Here is a 23,756-nt window from a genome sequence, read left to right as displayed (position 1 = left end):
GCATCCCTGTCAAAAGGCCTGTTAGTGTGTGTGTGAATTTGTGTGTGTGTAGAAGCTGAACAATGCGTGGCTCTAAGTGATAAACCTCGAGTGGCTCCCAGTAACAGGTGTGTGCTCTATAAAAGGACCAGTCGTTTGTCAAACCTCATGAAAAGAGGAGGTGACGGCCATGAGTCCATTTAGTCATCGCTAACCGGCCTGAAAAACCAAAACTCACTCTCTGAAGACATTAAATCTATTATCTGTCCGTCAGTATTATTTATGCAGTGTGGACAACTCCGTTTAAAAAAAAAAAAAGACATACAATGAAGCTTTGAACACTAGACTGGTAAACTAGGGACACTTAAGGTATTATAATTGTAGGTTTGTCCCCGCAATTATTTCCAGTATGTTGTATATTTTACCTCCGATTTATGTCTTTCGTACTCTTATGCACACTTTTTTCAGACGATTTATTTTCTGCTACTTTTTTTATTTTGATAAGTTCTTATGGGTTTTGTTAAGCTGCTGTCATTTGCACTATAAGATCGTATTGCACTGGCAATACACTTGACTCATGTATTTCGGCTAATTTATTCACGTTTTAGATTTTGATGCTTGCTGCAGACTTTTACAAAGCAGGATAAGTAAAGAGAAAGCAACAGAAAGAAAATCGAGAAGTGCAAAATAAGTTCTTATTTTAATTTAATTGCCATTGGTAGAATAAAAGGTTGCTTGTATTCCTGCATTTTAAAGCCGTTTTCAGAACTTTCTGCCTTTGCTGGGCATCTCTTAATGAAAACCATGCAGGAATCTCAGTGGGATTTACATGATTATGTAAAGTATAAATACACATTGGAGTCTCATGAGGATAATGTTTGTGAACCCTGCTAGGAAGATAAGCTGCACCATTATGATAAACACAGTGGCAGAAAAATGTATAATTCAATCATTGTTTACAAGTGTTTGATTACTTTTCCATTTACTTGTGGAGCTTTTGTCTTAATTACAGTGGATACTTATTTTAATTTCATAAATACTCCGGTTGCCACATTTGTAACATAACAGAAAAGGCAGTGATTTACATTAATCTCTTTAACATTCAGCTGGCATGGTGTGCATGTGTCCTCTGCATGTTATTTGCATGTGCATGAGTGTTTTGTGCATTATGTATTGGCTCACTTACAAATGATCCCCTGAATGTAACATGTTCTTGATGGCAGCAGCAGTTGTCTCTGCTTTCCTCGGCTCCTAATTAGCCAGAATTAAGAAGTATTTCTCGGCCCATTGAAGAGTCCATTTCCTTTGAAACCAGAGCATAATAAACCTTAAGTAATTACCCCAACTCATGACTATTAACTCGCAAACCGCCAGCTTCCCTTGACAACATCCTCCTCAGTGTTGTGTGGTTAAAAGGCCATTGCAGCTACCCAGCTATTTACATCCCATCTGGCAGGGTGCGAGCGAGAGACAGGCTGAACTCATTCCTAAAGACAAAACCCGAGACCCCTTTCACTCTTTCTCAACTTGTGTTTTCTTCCCTCCAAATAAGTTACAAAAGGGCTTCTCCTTTTTCTTTTTCCGTCTTTTTTTTTTTTAATCCACTCACTCATTTGCATGCACCGAGGCCGAGGTGGGGGTCTGAATGTATAATCTTCCTGCATTTAGTAGCCTGTAATCCCGACGCTTTTCCTGTGATGTGATTTTCTCCTCTTGGTCCCCCATGAACAATTAACTTGTAATCTCCACAAACATACATTCTGTCGCTGCAGAGATGAGACGGAGGAACACCCAAGGGACTCGGCGGACAAACTGCTCTGCGCTCCCCGAGGCGGAGCTCCATTCAACCGGGCTCCATTACCGCAGCCCCGCGCCTCATCTTCCCTTTCGTTAACATTCTGTCAGCTGCTCGGAAATGTTGAGTAAATCCTGTGTGACCCTGTATCTGTTTTGGTTTATCATGAGCTGGTTGGGCAACATGGGCTGAGACACAAGAGAAATTAAGTACCTGATAATATGATATCAGATTTGGGATTTTTTTTCAAGTGGCGGGTGGTTGCAGGAAATTGACCTGAATAGGAATTAGGGATTTATTAACTAAATTGTATAGTTGTTTCCAAATATATATTTTAATATACATTTCCTTAAAATCCTTAAAGCGCTGCTTTTCCCTTATTTATCCAGTGAAATTCTATTCAAAGGAGGAATAAAGTAAATTATCAGAGAATACATTTCGTTTTGGCGTTTGAGTTGTGTTAATAATCAACAAAAACGAGTTTATTCTATTATTTAAAATATTGTCTGTAAAAGGAAACTCATCATAATGTTTTTAAACAGAGGAGGGCTTTGAAATAATACACACAACTATTTTAGATTTTTATAAATCAAAAATATATAAATATTTTCATATAAAGATAATATAAAAATTAATTGAAGGTATATGTTTGAAGGGTTTAAATTAGCACTTTTGATTATACAAATAGGTAAAGTAAAGAATAGTACACTTTAATTAAACCAGACTTTAAAAGTGTAACTTGACCTTATAAATGTTTTTTAAATGTTTGGGCAGTAATAATATAAAAACCAGGGGAAGACGGTGAGATATGATCCACAATTTCAGTTTTATTGAAATTTCAGCCAGGGACGCTGGGCGATAATAAATATTTCATCAGTCACCAACAATGTACAAAAATAAAGACACGGGGTCTCTTGGCATAACAAATTAAGTTCAACAAAAAACAATCATGCTGTGATAATTATACCGTCATGCAAAAAAGAAAAAACGACTGACAATAAAAAATGGAAATCAGAGCACAAATTAACACACAGTGAGCCACCAAATAAAAATAAACCTACAGAATTTAAAACAAATATAGCCAATAAAATAAGCCAAATACATAAATGTCATTATTTTCATTTACAACTCAAGTTTAAAATCCTTGGTACAAGGCACAGAGAGCATTCTTCGTTTTCACAAAATGACGCCTGATACAAAAGAAAGGAAAATCAAATCAAAATGTTCATGCAGCCTCCTTCCACTTTTACACTGTGGCGTGAGACTATAAAACTCAGACACACGGAGATGTGGCACCTTGTTGCATGACACACAACTTTTATTTTCACCTTAGATCGGCAAAATCAGCAGTCTTTAAAGTCCTTGTTACAAGGAGGAAAATTACTTTTTTTTTTCTCATACGCCAAACAAGAAAACAGACAAAACAACAACATGCACCAGTGAGACCAAACCCCCCCTTATGCCCTGAATCCTGTATTTACAAACACCATCACATGGCTCAGTCTCTGCGGGTCTGCACGCATCATTTCATCAGGTCCTTGCCCTCCACTGAGAGTCTGCTGAGGCTGGAGGAGCTGATGGGCATGTGTGGAGGAGTGGGCACCTGGCAGATGGTGCAGGGGCACGGCAGCCCGGCCCAGTGCTGGAAGCCGGGGCCCAGCTGCAGGGCCTGGGGAGCAGACGGGACGCCCTTCATCAGGGGGTGGGGGGCTCGGATAGACGTGAGGCCCGGCAGCGCGCTGGACAGCGAGGAGGATGTGGGTGTTGACAGCGCGCCGCCGAGCAGAGGGTGCACCTGGTGCGCGGCTGCGGCGGCGGCTGCAGCAGCGTGGGCGGCAGCTAAGGGGCCACCGGCGTGCCCACCCGGGCCCCCGGGGTGACCCACGGAGCCACAGTGGAAAGCCGAGTTGTGCCCTCCGTAAATCTCCCCAACCAGCCGCTTCATCTCGTCCAGGGAGCTGTTGAGCATCAGGATGTAGTTCCGGGCGAGGAGCAGCGTGGCGATCTTGGACAACTTGCGCACCGAGGGCCCGTGCGCGTACGGCATCACCTCGCGCAGGCCGTCCATAGCCAGGTTGAGGTCGTGCATGCGCTTCCTCTCCCGGCCGTTGATCTTGAGTCGCAGGTGGTACATATCTTCTTCCGTGACTGGCTTCTTTAGCTTGAACTTGTTGCTGTCGCCGCTGCTGCTGTCGCCGCTGCTGCTGCTCTCCACTGACTTCGGGTCTTCGGATCTCAGGAGGTCGCTGGCGCTCAGCTTCTGGGTGGAGGAGGACACAGAGGATCCGACGAGGTGGTGGAGGTGGTGGTGGTGGTGTGGATGGTGTTCTCGGAGTGACATAACGTCCATGTCCGGGGAAGAAGCTCTGCTGCTATCTGAGTCTGAATTCATTTTATGGGTTGGCTTCAGAGGTGGTTGTAGGAGGTCTCTCTCACTTTCCCCCTCTCTCTCTTTTCTCCCTCTCTCTGTCTCTGGTCACCTGATGTTGTCCCTCCTGTCCCACGCTTTTGTCCCTCTTATCACATCGGTGTCCACTTTCTCTCTATCTGCCTCTCTGTGTCTCTGCGGTGAGGAGGACACTGATAGTGGGTATTTATACACGCAGGGAAACAAAAGCGGCTTTCCTATTCATAACGCCTTAGGAGGATGACGTGCTCGTTAGAAAGGGGGCGGTGTGCTTTGACTGTCCCAGTGACCGCGGTGCGCAACCATTCACTGCCATTGTCAGGACACTGCTGGGGGGCACAGCGCGCCTCTCTTCTTCTCCTTTTTTATTCTCTTCCCTTTCTCTTCTCCTCCTGGGATCAGAAAAGTTGCTCCTCCGGGGACGAACATGGTCAGTTTTGAAATTGCTTCTTATATTCGATTTTTTTTAAAGACTATTTTATGTCATAGAAGTTGTTTTTATTAAAATAAGTTTTTGTTGTATTATATTTTATCCATAAGCTACCAAAACACCTGTAATGGTCTTGTCTGAGCATTTTATGTGCTGCGTAATTTGACTTATACGCACAAAATCCTTGTTATAACATCGCCAAAAGTGTTGCTTTTTATTTCAGCTGTTTCAATACATATTTTGTTGGTAATATGCAGCAAGAAAAGTAAAGACTGTTCTCTAAAATACCTCCCCAGCTTCTCACACATTGTTAATTTTCAGTGTTTTTCGCACGGTCAAATCTCAAAGCAAACTCTCGCTGGTTGCCTGAGGGAGTGAGGAGGAATGAAGGGAAATTGCTTCCCCATTCAGCAGCTCCTGTGCCGCAGGGAGCCGGACTCCGCTGGGACAGAGAGGTAACAGAGAGGGAACAGGCCGCTCCGACACTCCGCACTCTGCTGGCCATATGGCAGCATGTGGGCCTCGTGTCTGGACCTCCATAAAACCTCTCATAGCTCCCACGTCTTATACTAAAATAACATTTTCGTTTAATTTCTTTCATTTTTTAATATCCGATATTTCATAACTTATAACTGTGTTTTCCCACAATTCATTCAAACAATGTTCTCCTTAAAAATGAACAAGGAAACTATATTTGGATTAATAACATTTAGCATATAGTTATACATTTCGTTTTAGATTTAATGACAGTCAAAATACTGAAAAAAACTGCTCATATAACAGCCATTCAACCATTTTCAAAAATGTCATTACAAATACTTTATTCTTCCCTTAAGGCGCTGTTTGAGGCAAACACCACACACTGAAATCTACAAGTACAAAATAAGGAAGAATATTACAAAATGCCATGCTACAAATATGTTTAAAAAACAAGGCAATAAACATTATACATTGAAATCACATTGAACTATATTTCACAATAAACCAATTAATGAAAAATAAAGACAACACATTTAGCCTCTTCAAATATATTTTATTAAGCAATCAGACAGATCTCTAAAGGTGTGTTTGTATTAAATTAATAGAAGAATACACTAAATTGAGTCAGCATTGTCTATATTGAGCTGCTGAGAGTGCTCTCTCCACTCTGAAGAGTCTCCTCCAGATCTGTTTTGTGAAGGTGGAGTGGAGGAACAGGCCTCCAAACAATAACATGTGGAAGTAACTCAAGCACGACCACCTCAGCCTCCATCCCTCCATCCGTCTGTCCGTCCGTTCATCCAACCGTCTGCACACCCACCCACCCACCCAGCACTTCAAACCCATAATAAAGTCTGTCTCAAACTCTGCTCTATCCTTCGCCAATGAGATCCCCCTGGTAGAACAGTAAAAATGAGTATTCTCGGCCTCATTGTTGGCCCTGCAAAAGAGCCCTTCTCATAAAGGTGCTGCCAATGCAAAGAAAAGCGCTGGTCGGCTTTGCTCTCTCTTGGTGGCATTTGAAAGTGTAAAGCTTTGAATACCAATTGCTTGAACTGGACATATGTGAATCCGCTGTAAGCCTACTAATCCTGTCCCCAAGTGTTTCTTTGTGTGCAGGGCAGCCTCGCACACCCAAGAGAAAGTGTTCCTAATCCGGCCAATGTGGAGAAATGTGTGAATGAGAGGGCCAGCGAGGAGGTGTGTGAGCATGAGTGTGTGTCAGGTATCAGTGTGTGCAGGAAACACATGCTTTTTGAATGACTTTATTTTGCTTTATGAGTGTGTTTTTGAGTGTGTGTGTGTCCATCTGAGGCCCCTGGCTCCACACCACCAGGACACTGGTCTAAATGGAGGCAGTTATTCACCGTTCCCCACAGCACTGTCGCAGCAGGTCGCCCCTAATGTGCTCTTTTCACTGCGTAAGCTCCTCGCTTTCCCTTTATTCCTCTGTTCGTATCTTTCTTTTTTTTTATCTCTTTCCGTCTCTCCTCCTCTCAAACTGTTCCTCGCTTACTCTCGCTTACTTCTCCTTGGTTTCTGGCTGCCTTTTCTCTTTCTCTCTTCTTATAAGTGGCTCTTTGCCCTCACTTCAGATTTTTTTTTGGCAGCAAAAGGACAGCTAGTTAGCTGCTAATAGCCATTAGATCAAAATGTGGGTCAACACTGGGTTCCCTTTACACTTTGAGAGGAGAGTTATCTTTCAGCACAAATTAATCAGACAGCAAATTAAAGGATGTATGGGGAATTTGATCTTCCTTTAGAGAAATACAACACTTAAGGTGATTCATAACATGTTGCTGAGTTACAGGTCATTGTTCTGAATGCTATGAGTAAATGACCTAATGTCCAAAACAGTGAAAATCAGTTACATCTTAAAAAACGACTCATCAGAAATACCTGTATACCTGTATACACTTTGCCACATGCCACACCCTTTCTATTCCCCTCATATTCTTATAGATTGAACGTCTTTTTTACAATTCACTGCTTCAAAGTGTATCTCCGAATGTGTTTTATTTTCCAATCAACCCGATAACTTTGTATTTCCTTGTTTATATCGGTACTTTATACGAACACAAACAAAAAGACCTGGATGTTTTTTTAAATCAGCTTATATGCTCAAAGTACATGATGTCTTCAAAGCGAGTTTGATATGATGAAGAGACTGACAATGTGAAAGGTGTCAATAGTATTAATGATCCAACAGAGAATCTCCTCTTTAATATACAGCTTCCCTCTTTATGGTTATAATTTATAATATAAGTTTCAGCTCATTGTTAAAATGTCAAACCCACATATTTACTGTTTTGGCTCACTCATTGCTCTAATAGCATCATTTCTTGCCACAGCATGCAACTGTTTTCAGTAAAAAAGCTCTAAAAACCAATTGTACTCTACCTGTTCAGCACCAAACAGTAGACAGGCACACTTATGGTGAACATATTTAGGCATTTAGCAGCTAAAGAGCCCATATGTCCATCAGGCATGTCTAAAGAAAGACCAAAGCAAATAGATTCATATTGGACTTAACTGTCTCTTACGTGACTCCAAAGGAATTATGATGTTACTTTGTCACATGAAATAACTTTAAAGATCCAAGGTGAGTACAGTAGTAGTTTGGTTATACTCACCTGTGTATTGCAGTTTTAAATTCCTCACAGAAGTAAATCAACACGTTCCAGAAGGCAAGGCAAGTTTATTTATATAGCACCTTTCAACACAAGGCAATTCAAAGTTAAGAAACATATTATAAAATGGCATTTAAAAACACTCATTTAAAAGCAAAGATAATGAAACATGAATAACAAAGGTACATGAATTGAAGTTACAGCAGTGTGAGATACACACATCTGAAATGTTTAGGCCTGACTCTGTCATTGCTAACTTTTTAGCAGAAATAGTTTTCTTTGACCTCACTTTCTTTCTTTCTACTTTCTTTTTTAACTGATCCTTTAGTTATTTCAAGTATTTTAATCTGCAACCCAATATTCTGAAAATTCAACGGATCCTGGCCATATTTGTGTAAAATTAATTTGCTCCCAGACATCCATGTGGCTTGCTAGTTTTGGACCCCATCTGTAACCCCAAAACAAACTATCTCCTCCCCGTTCCTCCCTCCTGGGTGGGCCACTACCCCCCCTCTAATGAGCTCAGGGCCGTAAACAGTCAATGGGGGCGTCCCTCCAGCAGCATGTGAGGACAGTAGTCGGCTGTTTCACCATCACTGAGACACAAACGGTGTCATTTAAACATCTCTGGGTTGAAAGGAGCAAACACAATATACACTCGGAGGGGGACACGAGGTCAAGGTCGCAGCCAAAGGTTTTGAAGGTCGATATTCAAGTGAAACATTATCTCTTGCAATCAACCGTAGTATGCATATTCATGTGAAATCCACAATAATAGGTACGTTTTAGTTACTGTCTTTGAATATCTGTTGCAAACGGAAACCATATCCTTTTATTTTGCAATTTCTATTTTATTATTTGAATACTGGTCATCATAGAGATTGTTTTCGGTGTCAGTTTACTGAAAATAGCTCTGATTTGTTACTCCGTCTAAAACATGCCGGCACCTTCTGAATAAACAGCTGCTGCTCATTTGTTCACATTACAAATTGTGTCCCTGTTTTTACATCAAGATATCATAAGTCTGATTTAAGTGGGGGTTTAATGTCATGTAGTTAAACAACGAGTGACAACTGTTTGAGTTTACCAAAAATATATATGATTATCATCCCCTCAAAACGTGACAACCTTATCATAAATAATTGAATACAAAAAGTCAAAAATAGGTATTGTTGCGTCGTTGTTGGTGCTCTGGGGACCCGGTGTCAATTGGGGAAAAATACTTCTTCCAAATTATGAAATGAACTGCATGTATTCAGGATGACTAACTCATGAGGGACTCCAAAATGCCAGTTGGGCTTCAGAGAGATTCACTTACTTAACTGTGTATTGTCAAAGAAATCAACACAAACTGTGCCTGTTTGCTTGCACCATGTTGATTTACAGTATATACAGTATACAGTATGTTTGCCAAATGCACGAGTAACTGCCGATCTATTCTCCTTTTATTTTGCCTGTCAAAGCCACCATTTGAAGTTGCACAAAGAGAGATTTCACGAAGGTTGCAGCATTTGAATGGCAGATGGAAGACGGCAACACGAGTATAGAGATCTGAGACCCTCCAGCCATCTTCAAAAGTATATTTCTCACATTCATATATTTTAAATTAAAAGCATAAAAAAGTAAAAATATGTGCTGCACCTCTCAGAAATGTTTGGGTAACTTTTTCAATTTTCCATCGCTTGGTAAATTCTGTGTAAAAGAGAATATCAATAAGATTTCTGTCTTTCTCATTCCTTTTTTGTGAAAAAGTAAACAAACCTTCATATTACAGCAAGCCTTTAATTAAGGAGACGATCAAACAATTAAAAGCTCGTTAATTACAGACCTCACAAGCGTCTCCGCCAACATGAATATTGAGGTCCTAATTAATATTTGTGAGGCTGTTTTGTTCTGTGAAGACATTGGCGTTAATTAGGCAGGAACAAGTCAAATTAACATTTCATTAATGAAGAAACATACCTTCATGTTCTTATTTCTCTCTGTCTCAACACGCTCTGATACACATTTGGCTTCTCAAAGCTTTCTGAAGCATGTTGATGAAGAGTTTTATCAAACAGAAGCAAGTTTTCTGTTATGGATTAATTTCCATCCCGATGCATACTGCTCGAGGTGGGTTTTTCCTTTTTTGAAAGAGAAATATTTACTGCTGTTTGAAAAGTCACAATTGAGTTGAAACTTTGCTTTCTTTGTATGCGAGAGATCTCAAATCCTGATTTAATGTCAGATTTGCTTCAAAGACAAATGTCATTTTATCTCAAGTTGTGTTCACCTAATTCATCAAGTCAGTTGTTTAAGTTTATACAAAAGTTCAACACTGTTTTAAGGTGCAAGGGCGATACGCTTATCCACTTTCTGGAGGAGAGATGGATGAGATCAAAACCACTCATTTCTGTCCATAAGATTGATGGTAAGTCGATGGACAATGTTTCCTTAATGTCAAATTGTTGATTGTGAAGCGACAGCCAACAATAATCCCAAAGACTGACATCTAGTTTATATCTTGTCGGTTTATTTGAGATTTTTTGTATTTGATTAAATTATCTTTATATACTGATAACAATATCGAAGATGTGGGAATGTCACAGGTCTGTAAGCATTTTCAATTGATTTATTGTGCCTGCATTCAATTATTGCATGGTTAACCTGTTTTTCTGCTCACACCCATTGCCATGATCTTCTACAAAAAGGCAGCTGAGTACTAAAAATAGCCATGTTCTTATGGTAATGTTAGGTGGTGGTTGGATATGGTTAGTGATGATAACAACAATGTGTCCAGCAGTAGTCCGGCAGTGCACGTCGTTCATTTAAATGCTGGACTGTCTTTCGAGGAAGAGCCTGGGATGTTTGCATACTTTCAAAATAGCCTTACTTTTATCTGAACAAAACTGAAGTGGAAAAATGATGTTTCTCCATTTCCCAATTGTTTTTGCCATGATTGACTTTCTTGGTTGTCCACTGGTTGTCTTGCAACTGTTGAGCGGCAGGAAGTATTAATGTAATTATTTCTAATTGTTGTTTTTGTGATTTAGCTTTTATACAAATAAACAAGAAGGTATTCTGGGTTGATTGGTGAGATTGAGAGGTGCTTGAAGGCACATTTGGTTTTCTCTGGACAGAGGCAGGCTAGATGTTTCCATTGTTTATGCTAAGCTAGGGTAATCAGCTGCTGGCAGTAAAGCATCATATTTAACAGACCAAAAGTGGTATCAATCTTCTCAAAAACAAAAATCTGACTATCCCTTTAACATTTGTGCCAATCATCTCCAGTATCATCCTCACCTCGATCATCAGTCACCCTCCTCCTCCTACTCATTAGACTCACACACACACAAGCACACAAAGACACACACAGAGTTACACACACCACCAGCACTTAACCAGCCTCCAGCCCGGCCCACCAGCTTTTGCAACAAGGTTCTCCTTTTAACTGTCCCTTTCAGCGCGGGACAATCGAACACCTCCCATCGCCTCCTTTCAGGCTGCAGCTCCAGCCTCCCCCCCTCCTCCCTCCATACTGCTCCCTGTGTCACTTTGTGTCCGCTTCGCCCCCTCGCAATGGGTGCACATGACCAGAAAATGAAGCAGGGGTCTCTGCAAGCGGAGAATGAAAGTGAGTATGTTTGTGTGCGTTTCAGAGAAAAGAGGGAGAAAAGGAGAGAGATTAACATGTAGGATTTAAGACGGTGTGATGGGGTGAGGGTGCGGGGTGAGGTTACATGTAAAGTTCGGTGTGTGTGTGTGTGTGTGTGTGTGTGTGTGTGTGTGTGTGTGTGTGTGTGTGTGTGTGTGTGTGTGTGTGTGTGTGTGTGTGTCACCATACATCTCAATCTTCATCCAACAAAATCCCTAACAGATGTTGTGACCATGCAACAAGCATATAATTGTACATTGACTCAATTACTAAACAATTTAGCATATTTTTGCTCCTTAAAATATATTTTAATACTGTTGTCTTTTTCCTAAAGTAAAGCTTTAAATGCATGCTTGTACTTCTTACAGTATTTCTGAACTTCACTAAACTAAACGTGTTGTAGTTTTACTTTTACTGTAAGTACAAACGATGAATGTTGGACTCCAAAGCACACGCACACACTGAGAGTAGTGCAGCCTACAGGGTGTAAAGATTGGTTACTGTAAGAGAGATGATCACTTCATTAGCTGCTGATGAAAAATCATTTCAGGCAGCTCTCCTCCTGCTCTTGTGCTTTGTCTCGCACCGTCTGACGTTTTCTCACCAATCATTTGATTTTTTCCACACTCAACTACAAAAAACCCACTGTATGTGTAAGGTAGCCGTATTGCTCATGTAACTGCATCATTTAAAGCTTTTAGGCACTATATGCATATTCCTACAAACATATATCTATATTTGACCCTCTTCATCACTATCTAACAAATACTGTAATTGTACTTTTTTGGTCTATTCTAATCTATTTCTAGGAGTTTTTCCTTGTTTGAATCAAAGGTCTAAGGACAGAGGATGGCATATGCTGTACAGACTGTAAAACACCTTGAGGCAAATGTGTGATATTGGCTTACATAGACATGACTTGACTATTAATTCAATTGTTAAAAAGAACCTCTTTGACCTGCTTATTCACGGTACCATTTAAGGAAGTGTCATACTTTCTTCAATCACTTTTACAGGGTTTTGTTTCGATACATCCAAAGGTCAACACTCCTCTTAAATAGATCACCAGCATGCCTTGTGTGCAGAGACAACAGCAGTTACTGTTAAATCAGATTGTTCATCATCGATGCTCATCAAAGCTGATACCAGACCTCCTTTTCTGGGGCCTGAAGGATGAATCGTTAAGGAAATGAATCGTCTGCATATTTTAATGCTCTGAGAGAAACTTTATGGCGTGAGAGAGAAAGAGACTTCATCAAACACATCATCTGTCCTGTGACGCTTTGCCTTTTGACACCAGTTTGCTCCTGTGTACAGCACTGTTTATTTATGTGTCTGCTCGTGCACACTGTTCTGTACGTGTTTGAAGGTATGTGTGCCGTGTGTTTGTGTGTTTTGACTGCACGCAGCAGTAATAAAAACCGCACCAGCACAGGCCACATTTTTCAAGTTTGTTTGACGCATTTAAAATGCTAATAACCAGTTTATTATGTGCTACATCAAATGCAAATGCTCTGTTTTACTGCCGTGAAGTTGGGCCGACGTTAGCATTTGCATATCTTATGTCTATCTCCTTAGCATGCATGGAGGAACTGGATAGCGGGCAGACTCTCAATAAATAACATTAACAGGCACATTAGATAAACAAGCTCCAATGATGCTGCTATTAGGGAATGCAGAGCCATAGCCCGTTTAAATGAAGGTGTTTGACACAGCAGCATATGGTGTGCAAATTCCCCCAAATCAACCTAACGCCAACGTTATCTGGAAATGTCAGGGAGAGCAGACGGATTGAAAAAACATCGCTTTAACGGCAGAAGCTTTACGATGTTGAGAAAATGCTGCGGAAGAATTTGCCTCTTTAAGACCAACTGGCGGCTGGTGCCTCTTGTGTGTGTGTGTTTGTGTGGGTGTAGGAAAAAGAAAGCAGTTTAGGAACTGTAATTGTAAATGAGAAACTTTGTCTGGTTTAATGTTTGGTTCACTTTAAGTCTTAATCACCTTCAGGCTCCATTCAGAAACCCACTAAGATGTGCATTAAACATTGTATAAAGAAAGTTCATACGCTCACATTAAAGCATCTTTGACTATCAGCAATTCATTATGAATATGAGATGGGACATGGTGACACTTTAAGGAGCTTGGTTTTGTATTCTTTACAGTGAGTGTGTGATGGCATGTTGACAGATGTTGCCACTAAGGAACTTTGTTGATATACAGTGAAAAGTTTACTTTTTATCACCAGTACAACACAGTCAGATATGAGAAAACACACAAGACACTAGAGGGTTATTTTTTCAATTTAAAGGGCCCATGTCATGCTTTTCCGGTTATTACCCGTCCCCTTGTGTGTTATGAAGGTTTTTATGCATGTAAACGGTCTGCAGAGTCAAAACCCCTCAAAGTACACCCTGTAGCGAGTAAAACTCTAACACAGAAAAGACCTGTCTATGCTGCCCCAAAACGCCTCGTTGGAGATTTCTCATTTTCAATTGTTTGCTTCCTGGGTTCTGTGACGTGTTAACACCCAAATCAACAACAAATGACCGGATTGGCCCAAATGGACCAATCCGCGGAGCACCTCACACACCAGGATCCCTTGGCTAACTAACAGGGAGTCCCATTGACTTGCATAGAGCTCCCTGATTGGTAATAGACGAGTTGGGATGGTGGAGAAATGCTCTCAGCAGACCCATTCTCACAGCGTTATAAACCTTTTTCTTACTCAATATCAAGCCACACTTATTGTTTTTACTTCGGCTGTGAGTGTTTGTGTGTGCTCAGGATGAGTTTCGCTTGTTCTCGCTGTATCGCCGACCCGGAAGCCTGTCCGCTCCTCGCAGCAACGAGCCTCGCAATGTCCCGACCAATCAGACACACTGGGCTCACAGGGAGCGGGGGCAGGAGCTCCAACAAGCCGTTTAGGACAGAGAGTGAATACCTGGTGAACACACGTACTATACAGAGATGCTGTATGAGAAACCAATGTGATTTTGGAAAACTGCACAATTTAAATCTATTCTAGTAGACCTCAACAATGGAAATATGATCAGTAGAAATGGCCATGGCATGGGCCTTTTTAAGTTTATGACAGCAGCATTAAAAAAGTATTTGTAATACTGTATATCCTGATGGCACATGGAAAACTCTTTTTGGTGCTTTGTTTCGCTGCTGCTGTTTTTGTGCATACAGAGAAGACATACAATTCATATTTATGAAACATGCATGCATTAAGTCATTTACATGTTATTTACATTTCATAAACTAAAGTAAAATTACAAAGATTTTAGCTAATGGTGATTAAAAGAATATAATTTTGGTAGAACGCATTTGCCTCATATATCAGGATGACATGTTTATTTTAAAGCAGTAAAAGTTCATATCGATTTCAAATCATATTTTTACATACAATTCTTTTTTTTTGTATTTTGGTGGCAAAAAACATAATTCAAAGGTGAAGAAATGTTCAAACACAGCGTACAATATTAAATGTTATAAGGAAAATGGCTGTTCCATGTTCAAAACCAAAATGATGTGTGCAGGATGCAATATGATCACCTCAACCTCCACTAATGTCATGGATATTCTGCAGCATTTATTGAGTTCAGCACGTTAAATTACAGCAGGAAACATAAACAACCGGCACAACTCAATATATAGCTGACCTGACAGTTGGATGGAAACCTTATTTCCTCTCTTTTTTAAGTGTTGTGTTATAAATATGTAATTATAACCGTGTTAAGGACTGTCTCTCTTTAACCCAACATAATCCCCTCTTTAGCCCTTCTCTCGTCTTTGTTAAAGGCCACTTGTGCCGAGAGGCCAGCGTTCACTTGTTCCTTCATTTGTACTCACTGTAAGCCGGTCACTCCGGACGAGTGACAGCTATAGCACAAACAAATGCTGAAGTTTAGATGCTAATGCTCTCTTTTTGTCGTTCTCTCCTTCCTCCTTCCAGCCTGCCTCATAATCTCTCCTCCTCCTCCTCCTCCTCCTCCTCCTCCTCCTCCTGCTCTCCCTGCTCCTAATCCGCTTCACAGCCGTGAAAACTCTCCATGAGGGAGAGATGACCCGTTCTAATGGGTGGAGGCAACCACCCACACACACAGCCGCGGAGGGTCCAGCCCACACACGACACCACCACACACACACACCACACACACAACACAACACACACACACACACCCACACACACACACACCACACACAACACACACACACACACACACAGCACACCACACACACACACAACACACCACACAACATACCCACACACACACACACACACACCCACACACCACACACACACACAATACCACGAAATCAGATCACCTAAGCTGGCCTTGCTTTAGTAGATTGTCTGATAAGGAGAAATAAGACGCAGCGAGCCGGGAACACGTTACGTGTTTAAACCCCCATTATACCCATTCAAGGAGAAGAGAATTCTGCCCTCGCTTTTTCAGCAAAGAGGGTCAAACCACGTGTCTTGGTGCTGAAACTGGTTAGTTCATTAATTGATTAATCAGTCGACAGATCAGTTGGTCATGAGTCGCATTTTCTCACGATATTTTTCCAGGCTCTTAAAATGGGAGGATTGATTGAGTTTTTATGTGATGCCGAAGGACAGAAAACAAGCTATTTTTTGAAGACATGTTTGGGGTTTTTCTGACATTTCCAGATGGGGGTTTTTTTAATATTTACAACAGGATTTTTAATCAGTTAATTTAGAGGAAAGAAAAAAAATTTTTGCACAATTTTAATATTGCAATGGGATCAAGCATTATAATTTTATCCTTTATTCCTGTTGGTTCACCACACAAATTACTGATGCAGGTGTGGTTTAAGTTTCACAACGGTTGTCGGAAAAAAAAATTCTGTACAAGCTGTTGGTTTGAATATCCCCATGTAGACATTCAATTTCAGTGCTTGGCTTTGGAAATATCCACACAACTAGGTTCTTTGTGTATCAGAGCCAAAGTTCTGTTTGTGTGCAGCTGAGTGTGCGCAGGGATGTTTTGAAGCTCTCGGTGAATAATTCAGCCATTTTACTGCTTGGTTCGTACAAAGCCGACGCTTTAAGGACCATACAGTTTTTGTTTGTTAGCTTAGTTAGGCACAGCTTCTGTTTTGTTTCTGACCATTTACCAGGCTTGCCAAAGTTGTGTTTTTGACTAGCGTTGGTTTTCTGCAAAAGCTTACGTTGAGAGGCAGTCAGTCATGATTCCCCATTTCTCAGTCCTATGTCACGTACTCATCGTTGGAGAGTTGCCTGGTTAAACATAGACAGGTTGTGATTGTCTCACTGTACAGTATCCATTTTCTACGAGGGCCAATGCCTCTTATTTTGGGTAAAAAATTGCGTTATTGAATTAACTCAGTTTATATGTGACCGTAGTGAAAATTGGGTGAAATGTCGGAGAGCATCCCCCTGGATTATAGGAAAACAGTGTAGCGTAGCTGCTAATTGCTTATAAATTAGGCCTCTTCATCCTATAAGACAGCCTTAATGTGCTGTTTCTCTTAATCAACTTGTGAAGGCCTACGTTTTTATAGGTGGGGATCGTTTAACGACCAAGTCTTAAATTATACAAAAGTCCCCCAAAAAAGAACAATCATTTTATTTTTGTGTACACATGTGCCGGTGAACATCTGCCCTGAGGATGTCCTTTGGGGACAAAACCCTGCATCCAACGAAGCCACACTCCTGCTAGTTAGCGGACGCCCCGGCTAGCCACAAATCTACAGTAGCATTTTCTGTACACCAGCTCCTTCGGTTCACTGCTTCAACAGATGGCCCAAATTCTGGTCCCTTGACGGGCCTGCAGAAGTAGGGGGAATTGGGTGATGTCGAAGATTTAAAGCGATAGAGGAATGATGGGTAGTTAGAGGGGGTGGAGAGAGATTGCGTGGGGTTGGCACCTCTTAGGAGCGACTGGGGGCAACCTCCCCCGGGGATGTGTGGAGAGTGACAAAGGGTGTGGTAGCTTGTCGCAGCCCTGGCCCCTGCCGGACCGACTGTCTCTGCTGGATGCCTGGCAGCACACCCCCCATATACACACACACACACAAAACACACAGGACACACGGACACTCACACAGCTGCACACCACCACAGTATCACTACCCAACTGAAACTACCTCACACCACACACACACACATCACTCACTTGTTTTTTGGTCAACCAAAACGGTTCACCGAAACACAGTCTGTACAAGTTAAACCATGTGGGACAAAAAGACTTTCCCCACTAAAGAGAGGGACAGTCATCGTTATGTGACTGTGTTACATACTTTGGTCCCCGCCATGTCCGGGATAAAGTTTGCACACACAGGATACACAAATTTACTCCAGTAAACTGACCCAGTCCTCTCCCTCTCCATCTGCACCTTAAAAGCCACCCACGACGCCCCGACAATGAGCTGGACATGTCACTGCCTGCAGGCCCGAAGCGGAGTGAGAGACGTGAGAGAGGAGAGGAGGTACGAGCGTAGGGACACATTTAACAAGTATAATCTCAAACTGCCTTATTCCACTAATGCATTGGTGTGGGCAAATTCTCGATGGTGCTGGGTCCCTCTGGGTTAAAGGGTCTCCTCACGGGGGTATACTTATTTCTCCCTCACAGTCTCTTCACAGGATGCACGCACGCACGCAGAACACGCACTCAGGACACATGACACACGGGAACACAACACACACATAACACCACACACACACCACACAACAACACACACCACACCACACACCACCACACCACACACACACACACACACACACACACACACACCACACAACGCACACACATTCAAACACGCGCACACACAAACACATCATCAAACACACCCACCAGACGCACACCACATACAAACACACGCGCACAAACAGAGCATACACATCATTATTTGTCCCTGCCTGTCCTTCTCTCTCTCTCCCTTGTTTTGTTGGCCTGTTATTGTCATGTTTGTTGTTTCAAACTGCTGCTGCCTCTACTAAACAACTCCCCACCGTGTCGTGTTGTGCAGACTGTGGACAAACAGGGACAGGGATTTTTCTTTTTAAAATATACAGAACAATGGTCATTTTAAAAAAAATACGACAGCCTCGGGTTTCAGGGGTGAATCATGGAGGAGTTTGGAGTCAGACGATTTAGGTAAATGTCCAAGGAATCTGCATGCCAGGCTTTGTTTTTCGAAGCTCAACTTTTGTTTTTTTGTGTGTTGAATTAATAAATCTCGCAATAGGTAAATCACAAAGTATCTTTAATCCCGATCATCTTTTCTTCAGATTAACATTAATTGAGTCACTTTTTAGGGGAGTTTGAGGACCATCTAAAACAAAAACAACCCTTTTGGGACTAGCAGAGGTATTTAATCATTGTGTTACCTGCATTGTTGGTTACTTTTCTTCCCCACGTGAGCTTATAGTTAAACACCCACTTTGTGTTTGTATGTGGATATTTCGGCATCAGTCTCACCAAAAATCTGTCCCATCTGGGAAAACCTATAACCTCCTTTTTTAGATTATTTGTTTTATTAAATGAAGACATTATCAACATTTTGCAATGAACAAACAATCACATCGTACTTTGTTGCATACATGAAATGTTGTTGTTCTCGTGTTGAAATATGCTTTCTTCAACTAGGGTTTTTTATGCAGATTCCTAGGTGGTAACTTGATTGGAACCGTGCACTTTTGAATCATAGTTTCAAAATATGTGTTTTTACATGATCATTTTATTAAACAAAAACATGTTAGAGCACACGTCCAATTTTATGCATAATTTTTCAGATGGTGTCTAGTCCATATACACAAAATAACTTGGAATTGTATTTCATATGAGTATCTCAAGGTTTCAGAGAGTGAATACCTGGTGAACACACGTNTTCAGTTGATTTGTAATGAATCCAGAATGTATGACATTTTTGTTTTTTTAATTGCATTACAGAAAATAAAGAACTTTATCACAATATTCTAATTTTCTGAGACAGTCCTGTATATAAGTTCATTGGAATTTTTTTATATTGAACATCTCGGGAAATTGCTAAAAAGGTTTTGTTTGAATAACAGTCCATAATTTAACCTCAAAGAAATTAAATGAACTTTTCTTTAGAAAATTGAAATCCTCATAATAGGAACCTGGAACAAGTGAAGGTTTGACTTTTTCTTTCAATCAATCTCCTGTCATTCCTCCAGGTAAATGATTAACCATTCGTTATACATTTAACTGAAAGCTATAGACACATCTTACTTAAGATTGACCAAATAATAGAATATATTATAGGTCAAACTAGCCACAAGCAAATATTGATACACATTATACATCATAATCGACAGTTAAATAATGTAAGTGGCAATTCTGATCCACTATAGTTCAGTAGTTTTTTAAGTACTTTTCCTTATTTCACAGCTTTATTTATTTTTACTTATGTAAGTAAAGGACTGTCTGAAATAGTTTTTGTTGAGTTCAAATTCTCAACTACCTCAGAATTGTATATAACTACGAAACCTAAAATTATTGGAATTATATATTTAAGCCACTTTTGTCCTTTTCACATACTGAGAAATGACTTAATTACAACCAACTTACAAACAGCAAAGTGGTTTATGTATGTATATTTTGATGAATCTTCAATCACAAGTAATCAAATTAACTTCATCTTGTTTCCATTGTGTTAGTATAAGTCCCATGATAACAGATGGAACAATAACACACACGAATGTCATTGTGCAGCCCCATCCTCTCACTTCCCGCGACCCTGCATGGACAAAGGGAAGTGTCAACACCACCTCTCTAACTGCACAATTAACATGCAAATGAGCCCAGTCGCTAATGGCGATGGCAAAGCGCTCTTATGATGGAAATATGCTTTCTGTTTTGGCAGTATGGGTTAAACATTAGTCGGTGGAATCAGCTGAGGACAGGAGGGCAGAGGGCCCCGAGGCTTCCCTGAGGGCAGGAGGGGAGAGAGGGAAAGGCCTCTGCACCTGCTTCACACACAACACACACACACACACACACACACACACACACACACACACACACACACACACACACACACACACACACACACACACACACACACACACACACACACACACACACACACACACACACACACACACACACACACACACACACACACATAATCTTTGAAGAGGCTTTAGGCAACGATTCAATGCCTGTGGAGTTTCATGCAGTTGGGATTTCATCTGCTCAAACTATCCCTATAAATGACATACATAAACTGACATACTGTATTTCTTCCAAGTTCCCTTCTTGGGTTGACCATATTATTGTTTGCATACATGTTAGGTAGTAGATCCTAACAGAAAATGCCGTGCAGCTTCTAAGGGTGTTACCTGTACCCAACTAACATGTTTTTTCACAGTTAGTTTGCACATTGAGACTTGTGAAAAAAGGTTAAAGGTGTTATGTTTAACACATATACGCATATTCAGGCTTCAAAGGCAATATTACAAACATTTTATTTATCAGGCAAGCGCTATTTACAAAGGACACAACAGTTTTATCAGATGACAATACCTGCTCAAACAAATATTATAATTGAATAAATAACAAAATACAAAACATCGTTAATAGGATCCCTAAAACATTTCAAATAACGAGGTCGACATTCCAATACAACAACCACAGACACATATTAATTGCAGGACAAACAGTATTCATTGTTCCATCTAGTCCCACTCTTTGTTAGAACTAATTGTCCCAATCATTTCAATCAAAATAAATTGAATTTCATTTCATTTCTTGGTGCAGTGTCTAAAGAGCCAGTTCCAGCCACAACTTCCATAGGTGAGTACAAACTGTTTTATAATGTTGACAAAACAAAGAAGCTGCGGTTAATACTTCTTAGTAAATACAGCTCTGACTTGTGTGTATCTTAGTGGGTATCTGTTGAAGTGCGTGCAAGCATGTGGAAGTGTGACCAACAAGTGAAGCAAAAGTTAACAAATGAACTGTCTTCCACACGCATGTATTCATATACAAGGTCAGAGACACACACACGTGCATATACACAACGTTTACACATGGGAAAAATGAAATGTCAAAACCATTTTCCAGTTCCTTCTTTCTGTCTTTTTCTCTTCATTTCCCTCCCTCTCTCCCCTTCTGTTGGCCGGATTGGCCTCTTCTTTGCCAAGCAGATTGGCTGTGGCCCCTGCCAAAGTGCGTGTGTGTGTGTGTGTGTGTGTGTGTGTGTGTGTGTGTGTGTGTGTGTGTGTGTGTGTGTGTGTGTGTGTGTGTGTGTGTGTGTGTGTGTGTGTGTGTGTGTGTGTGTGTGTGTGTATGTGTGTGTGTGTGTAGGTGTGTGTGGGTGTATCTGTGTGTAAGCTTGAGTGTCTGGCCAGCCTTTACACAAGTAGACGATTTCACACACTCTTGACTCTCGCTCACACACACAGAGGTATAGTAAGTGGTGACATTTGTCTACCGGCCTCCTTTCTGTATAATGTGATAATACCTATCTTCTGCTCGTCTTCCTGCCACACCTCCTCCCATCCCTCCTTTCCATATCACTCCTTTCTTCTTCTCTCCTCTCTTTTGCCAATTATTGTCATTCCCTCCGTCATCAGGTCTGCCATCACATCATCGTGCTCCCTCATTTTGACTCTATATGTCAAAACACTTTTTCCTACTTTTTTGTTTGAATCGAAATGTTAATTTTATTAATATATAATATATATATAATCATTTTTATTGTAATGCTACTATGGCTGATTGGCCACAAGCCCAATTTCTGGCCATTTATTTAATTGTATTTGTTCAGCCTTTCCTACTTTTGGTAAATCCAGCCCCACCAATAAGAGTTTTTCTAATATTCTTTTCACCATTTAGTTTGAATAATTTTTCTCTGCCATACTCACATGTTCTGCTTTTTCTGTGCCTTTTCCGTTTTGTTCCTGTCCTTTCCTAAACTCATTATCAGGTATTCGAGCATCCATTCTTGACTTCCGCTTAATTTGCAAACGTCAGTGTTCACTCTTCCCTCTCACTTCATCCGTTCCTCCTCTCATCTCCTCTGTTTACCAGCTGAATCAATGTTATACCTGCTGAGCCCATGTTTTATCTGCCCAGGAAACGGAGAGAAAGAAAAACAGAAAAAGACAAATCACAATAATAGACACCTACTCTGCATCATATAGGCTCTTAAAACCAACTGGCCAAGAAAAATGGCCATATGTACGCTGATTAACAGTGATGTAAATAACTGGCCACACAGGTTTCTTTGCCATTTGCTGATACACATCAAGGCATGATGAAGCAGAATGCAAAACAACGCTTGAGTGATTTGTGCAACGGCACACATTTGCTGTTATACATCTTCACAGAGTTACGCTAGTGTTTTTCTTGAACCATATGTTCTATCTACAATTAGAGAGAGATACAAGATGTAAAACAACATTTTCATAATCCCGGTGAAGAAAAATGTGGTACGTACAACAAATGCATAACAAATACAAAAAAAGACTATCTAGAATAGAACAAAATCTTGCATGATAAAACGACCGCACGTGAAGTGTAAAACAAACATACGTGTCGATCAATTGTTCTCTACTTTTAGTAACCCTTTATTATCTCTTAATGGGGTCCTGTAATGCTTTTGGGGTTTTCCCTTTCCTGTAGTGTGCTATATAGGTTTGGTGCATGTAAATGGTCTAAAATCCCTGTGTTCCCTGTTCTCTCCCAAACACTCAACCCCCCCCCGTCCCGTCCCGTCCCGTCAAAATATTACGTGATAGGTTAAGGGCAGGGTCATCTCTAAGCAGTTAACCAATTGCAACAGAGCGGGCCAGCTAACCAATCAGAAAACATTGAACATCAAACATGTCACAGTAGAGGCACAGAATGCAAATATGACCTTGAAGATGAGCATTGTATGTCGTCTTTAATCCATGCCATGACCCCAACTCTCCAAACTCAGTTCACACAACTTTGTTCTTCTATCGACTTTTGTTTCATTTAATTACATTTTTTCTTTCCATCGATCCATCCATCACCTCTCTCATCGTCTTACCAATCCTGTTTTCTCGTCAACACATTACTCCGCTCCTCCCACGGTCATCTATCCATTCATACGTCCATACACTCATCCATTAATACTTCCATTCCCCATTTGTTCGTTTCCTAATATCGGTTAGTCCATCCATCGACTCTTCTGTCCCTCCATCACTGTCTATATCCACATCTGCTTTTATACTGTATTTGATTGTCTCCTTCTACCCATCATCCACCCATCAATCCAATTCCTATTTTTTCCAGTTCTACATTATCCTATCTTCGTCTTCAGACCATCTTGCAGTGCTCTTTCCATTTGCTCATCCAATATTTTCTCCATCCATCACGTAAACATCATAAAGCATCATCCCTTGATGCTGT

At 40.8% G+C, this 23,756-nt stretch overlaps 1 protein-coding gene across 1 annotated transcript; it reads right to left on the bottom strand.

Annotated features, from left to right (window-relative positions):
- Positions 1 to 2,942: 2,942 nt before the first annotated feature.
- On the bottom strand, positions 2,943 to 4,193 carry olig3 (oligodendrocyte transcription factor 3). Its single transcript, XM_010779463.1, has one exon. It carries the CDS (start codon positions 4,164 to 4,166, stop codon positions 3,297 to 3,299), a length of 870 nt encoding a protein of 289 aa, XP_010777765.1. The 5' UTR covers positions 4,167 to 4,193; the 3' UTR covers positions 2,943 to 3,296.
- Between the last annotated feature and the right edge of the window lie 19,563 nt (positions 4,194 to 23,756).

This window comes from Notothenia coriiceps, unplaced genomic scaffold (assembly GCF_000735185.1).
Source record: "Notothenia coriiceps isolate Sejong01 unplaced genomic scaffold, NC01 NC01_scaffold00020219, whole genome shotgun sequence".
In the NCBI taxonomy this organism is placed as follows: Eukaryota; Metazoa; Chordata; class Actinopteri; order Perciformes; family Nototheniidae; genus Notothenia; species Notothenia coriiceps.
The sequence above is the reverse complement of the archived record's forward strand: the minus strand, read 5'-3'. Positions and strand labels throughout refer to the sequence as shown.

Bases quoted from the DNA above. Each gene is read 5' to 3' on its own strand.
- olig3 (XM_010779463.1), bottom strand. From the start codon at position 4,166: ATGAATTCAGACTCAGATAGCAGCAGAGCTTCTTCCCCGGACATGGAC.